Source organism: Opisthorchis viverrini, assembly GCF_000715545.1.
Source record: "Opisthorchis viverrini unplaced genomic scaffold opera_v5_542, whole genome shotgun sequence".
Taxonomy (NCBI): Eukaryota; Metazoa; Platyhelminthes; class Trematoda; order Opisthorchiida; family Opisthorchiidae; genus Opisthorchis; species Opisthorchis viverrini.
The window spans coordinates 86,346-91,868 of NW_008752207.1; the positions used below are offsets into that span (position 1 = coordinate 86,346).

Genomic DNA, 5,523 nt, shown 5'->3' on the forward strand with positions numbered 1-5,523 from the left:
GGCTCAAGTGGTTAGAGCGCGAATTTACTGATCGGAGAGTCCTTGGTTCGAACCCGATCTCTGCCTCACGACCTCCCCTATCTAGGCTTGGGCAACATGCAGTATTCCAGCCCTCGTGATTCCTTCGGGTGGTATGGCAGCTAGGCACCGGAAGGGTGTTATAGCTAAAAGATTTTATGGATTCGGAAATGCCAGGACAGCTTTTGCCAATCTCCGACACCTATGGAGCTGACGTGACGTCAGTTTCAACGTCAAGGGCAGAATGTGCACATCACTGGTGTGATTCATAATGTTTTGTGGGTTAGAAGCGTGGCCCCTACGCGCAGAGAACATACAGAAGATGTCAGTGTTTGAACATCGGTGGTCAGGTCTGGTGGTAATATCGGATTAGTAATGCTGAGGTACGTGAAGTGGTTTTGAGAGAAGGAACTTTCCCGCGATAGTTGAATTACTCACGCTTAATGGGTTGTGATGGTTAGAACATGTAACTTGAATGCCAGAAGACCGTCTGCCTCACAGAGCTTTTTTCCCAGCCCTGTGCTGAGTGGAGGCGGCCGAGAGGTGTATGACATGGCAACGAAGTACGAAAACACTAACCAGCAAACTTTTTCGGGTTGGAAGCTTCCGCCTCCCTGGATGTAGATCGCGGGACCCGACTCACTAATAGGGCTCACTAATGATCAATGACATTGGCAGAAATGGCCTAATCGCGCAGTCATTGGCGGTCGTGCGTCAAATCTCTCGCCTTCAATACGTGGCTACCCAGTTCCAGAACTAACCCAGGCTTGGCTGTATGTCCCACACTCTCCCCTTTTTGCGGTGATAGAAACTAGCAGCTGAAACCAATGTGCCTATGTTACACATGCGCTCCTGATGACGCGCAGATATCGTTTTCAAGACCGATGCAAGACGGTTGGCCTACGAGGAGAACATTGTTAGTGAGGTAGGGGAGGGAGGAAAAAATACTTGAGAGGGATAGAAGGGAGGCACCAGTAGTGGTCTTTTTCCGCTTGCCCACGTTGTGTGCACCAAATAAGGCGGGTGACATCGACCGACGACCTATGTGGCATGAGATTTTTTCTGGTTGTAACAATTACGCTTGCGGGATCAAAGGGAATGCAAAGGGGGGAGTTAGACAGCGGACCCCGGTCTGGAATTCATTCGTGAAGCTGTTGTCCGAACTGTTCGTTGTCGCTGTTGTTTAATTTTAGGCAACCTAGAGGCTCCCTTTGGGTCGCATGGCAGCTGCGTGTGGAAAAGTTGCCACTTTCGACCGATCAGTTTAACTTTTTGCTTTACTAATTCTCGAGACATACCTATTTTTACTTTAAACGGTTTGTCTACATCCGACTCCAATCTAATGCTTTAAGCGAATGGTTGGACCTTTGCGTCGCAATCCCCACACTTGTTGAATGGACCGTTACATTGTGTCACGAGATGTAGCCCCGTCAGAGTACCTGGACATGAGCAGTCGGAAGCCGACGAATTTCAGCCTAACATATAGCTGTTTTTGCTTATTTCTGTACTACATATACCTGCTTTTTGTTTACAGGATGATTGAGATCACTTGCAACGACCGACTTGGGAAGAAAGTTCGTGTGAAATGTAACCCAACGGATAAAGTTGGCGACCTGAAAAAACTGATTGCCGCCCAGACTGGTACTCCTCCGGACCGGATTATTTTGAAGAAATGGTACACCATTTTCAAAGATCATATAACGCTTCGTGACTATGAAATTAACGATGGAATGAATTTGGAACTGTATTATCAATAAGCTGTGTTTTACAAACCGATTAAAATTAATTTCTTTGTCGTACATCTCTACTGTAGCAAGCTCAAGTGGGAAATTCTCAACAGAACCGGCGTACTGTTGGAGTGGGATCGCTCCGAATTTGATTGCTACTGAGGAGAACGTTGGTAGCTCAGGTGGCCCACTTTTGGACAGTCGCCATACTACTGGTGCCTTCGATGGGTGTTCGGTTGGCGTGAAGCTGCAGCGGAATGCGTGGGGAACAGCGGTCGTCTGGTCGGCTGCTGGTTTGGTGATTGTGCATTTGTGTGGGAATTTCTGAGAAATTAGGCCTGGAGATGGAAATCCCATCGTTAGCCACGAGGAGAACGCACTTGTATTGGATGGTGTGGTTACACTCCAGCTGAGGCAAGCGAGCCATGGCGAATATCTGAAGAACCAGAGTGCCGTGTGGTTTTTCAGTGGGAAGCTTTAGGACAATTGCTACCTGTTTTTGGTTTGATTTGATCGGAAATGACTCACATAAACGCTGACCGCCACGCCGGCCTCGAGAATTTCATCTTCTCAGTACAACGCTGCGAGTGTTTCACGATTTGTTAAATTGCTTGTTAGTCAAGGAAACCGAGTTGCTGCATTGTCCTTGGCTAAGTTCTGGGAAGGAACCTCATGTTTATGACCATAGTACTAGTTTTGGAACAATAAGGCTCAGATACCTTCTGAACTGATAGATCCGAAGCGTTGGAGTGGAATTTTGAATACTTTTATGGTGGAGCTTTGGGGGTAAACAACTTGCGGAGAAATTTCTTGGGTTGAATCTTTCGCGTCAATTCGAGGCAAGATCTTCGTGATGAGGACACTGGAGAATGTATTGTGACCTCGGAGTAGATTGAAGGCAGATAACCAGGCGACAGGTGTGGAAAAGTTGAATGCGCATCTGAATGGGTAGTGGTGATCTAGACCATGCAGCTAAAACTCTGAATGGCGTCGACAGGCTAGTGTATTGTACCGCGAAGGGGTCAAGGCACTTTTCATGATGTCAGGCGGAATACTCATAATACTAGAGGACATGAATCGCAAACTTATCGCAGATCTCCGGCTTTGTAGATATGACCTTTGGTAAATGAGGACTGGCGGTGGCCTAAAATGTTAAAATGAGTGATATAACAGAATAGGTGGCAAAATTGGAGTCAGACAAAAAGATTCCAGATTTGTATGGTGCATCATCTTATCGATTGGGCTGCTGGTTCCCCCCAGAACATCGCTCCACCTGCTGGTATTAGGAGTGAGTCCTCATCTGACTGGTGTGTGCGGCTGGAACAGTCGAAAGCAGTTATCAGCTCGAAAGAGGCGAGTAAATTGCCCCACAGTGTTTGGTTCTTTGAATTGCTCCAAAACCACAGGAAGAAGTATCCGGGAGAGACCAAGCGATTATACTTTCTTGTTGTTTTCTGAACCAGAATGCAGGACGAAGCTACAATGCACTCTCCGAAAGAGTATTCTTCACGGGAAAACTCTCCCTGGGATTAGTTGTATTATTCTAACGGGTGTTTCATAGTTGTCCTCTTACTGGCTTGTCGAGATTCCGTTCTTACCAAGCGAACAAAACCGTTCCAAATTGATGGATTTGATATAACATTCTATAGAAACCCCATATCTGTGCTTAAGGTAATATGGACTGCCATGATAATATCATAAAACACTTAGTGAAGGGAATACCTAATTCAGTGTACCGTGTGTTGTTTATTCCAGGTTCTTGAATATTACCAGACTTTTCTGCGTAAAAGTGTAATAAAGAATTACTTTAGCGGACATACCACTTTATTTTTGTTCGAGTTTACCGTAGTTTAGGTTGATTCGGTCAGAATTGTCTGAACCCTTCTTGGTAAATAAATACACCTACCAGTCATCCACCGTTAACTACGCTCCCACAGATCGTATGACAAGCTTGATTCAACATTCACCTTACCCACGGTTCTAATGTCTTCAATGAACTGAACCAGCCTGAAATGCTGTATTGCCTAGTTAACAACAACAACAAATAATAATAATAACAAAGGTGTCGACCAATTCACGCCCATGGATATAATGGTACGAAACATCCGTAACCAACACGAGTCATTACGGAATCTACATATGCGGATCACCTCTAACCAATCCACTCCATGCGAGGCAGTGGCAGCCTTCGCTTTCAGTGCACCCCTGATTTCGGTTTTATTTTTTGCTACTGAAAGTAAACCAGTAGTTATTTGTTACTGCTCCATTTGGGAGCCACGGTGCAAGCACCTAACAGCGCAGATATGGTGAAGTGATGAATATGATAAGCGTATGATTCTAAAAGAAAGTGCCTTCCAAACTAAATTGCATGTAACGTAAGGATTCCGTGAAAGTACCATAGGAACGAGGCAATGGAGCTCAACTCAAAAAGCAACCTAGCGTAAATATATCAAATAAAAGAGTCTACTGGCTTGGCCTGTTCGCCGAATTTTGTCAGGAAAATGGACCACTCCGGAACAGTCAGCTGATTCTGATAAGTTTTTTACGACCTCTACAAATTACCCGATGATTTATAAGCCTACGACATTTTGACTGGAAAGTGTTAATCCTAAGGAAGTATGTGGCGCCTTTCAGAAATAAACCCTATTGTATAAAATCTAACAAAACTGTTTGTTCGAAAGTGCGGTCCAACAGGGTGAGAAATGTTTTCCAGAAGAATACGCTTTAACAACCCTGTAGAGTTTTCCAATTCGAACTATTACTTGGAAATAAAATGCAAACATAATCAGAGTTTCAACGAATTATGATGTCGTCCCGGTTCGTCTACAGAAAAAGGTGACCGTCAACAAAAACTAATCTAGAGCACTGATGGTGCTCGGATAAAAGGGTACACATATTAAGCTAACGTACACTTGTACGTTGGCAAAATACTTGAGCAAAATATTTGGTTGCGCTCTCGGAAACGAGATGAAAAATTAGGTGAAACTAGTCTGGTTTTCAAGTGTAATTGTGCTCCGGCACCCCAGATTATACTGAAGATGGAATATTTCAGAGGTTCAAAAAGGGTATTGCGTGTACATTCCAAATGAAAGACAGTGTTGACCTTGCTAGACTAGCGGTCCTGTTTGATTAATGTCGCAAATGTTCGAAAAACCAATTACACTACTAACTAATATAGGTAACCTCAACCATGGGGCGTCCAGTCCAACCGTTTCGAGACTGAAACGGAACTCACAATTTCCTTAATATGTAGGCACTCTTATGAACCCGTCGCTGGGACGCAATCTTTCTCGAGTTATCTAATGGCTAAGCGGTGAGTAGTGTTTGTTATCTGCCCCTGTACACTAATCTTCTGGCCGTATTATTCAACCCCGCACTTTCAACAACCTCTATTAGATGGCTGTTATATCTAATCACTGTCCCAGCTCCACTGCCTAGTGCCCGAAAAAGACCACCGACCAAGAACACAGTAGCTTTGTTGCAACAAGCGAGAGCTTGCTGCAACGGCCTCGCACTGTTTAAAGGGCACATTTGAGATTTAGTGAGATTTAGCGTTTAGTGAGCACCCATCAACATCGACCGTGCTTCTATGAAACGCCTGAACAGTTATCATAGTTGATGGTGCTTCTGTTGCGTACCTGAAGACTCATCGACTTTTGCTGAATTGATTGAGCGATTGACTGGCCTGGATGCTTGCTGGTACTCTTATTGAGATTTTGGTGAAGTTTCAGACTCTCAGTAGAATCCGGGCATTTTGGGGTTATTTACATGAATCTGG

At 44.6% G+C, this 5,523-nt stretch overlaps 1 protein-coding gene across 1 annotated transcript; it reads left to right on the forward strand.

The window, feature by feature from the left end:
* Positions 1–471: 471 nt before the first annotated feature.
* T265_11665 (hypothetical protein) lies at positions 472–1,775 on the forward strand (the record flags this gene model as incomplete). Its single annotated transcript, XM_009178379.1, has 2 exons — positions 472–638; positions 1,553–1,775. The coding sequence occupies 2 exons, from the start codon at positions 472–474 to the stop codon at positions 1,773–1,775; spliced, it is 390 nt and encodes a 129-aa protein (XP_009176643.1).
* Positions 1,776–5,523: the final 3,748 nt, after the last annotated feature.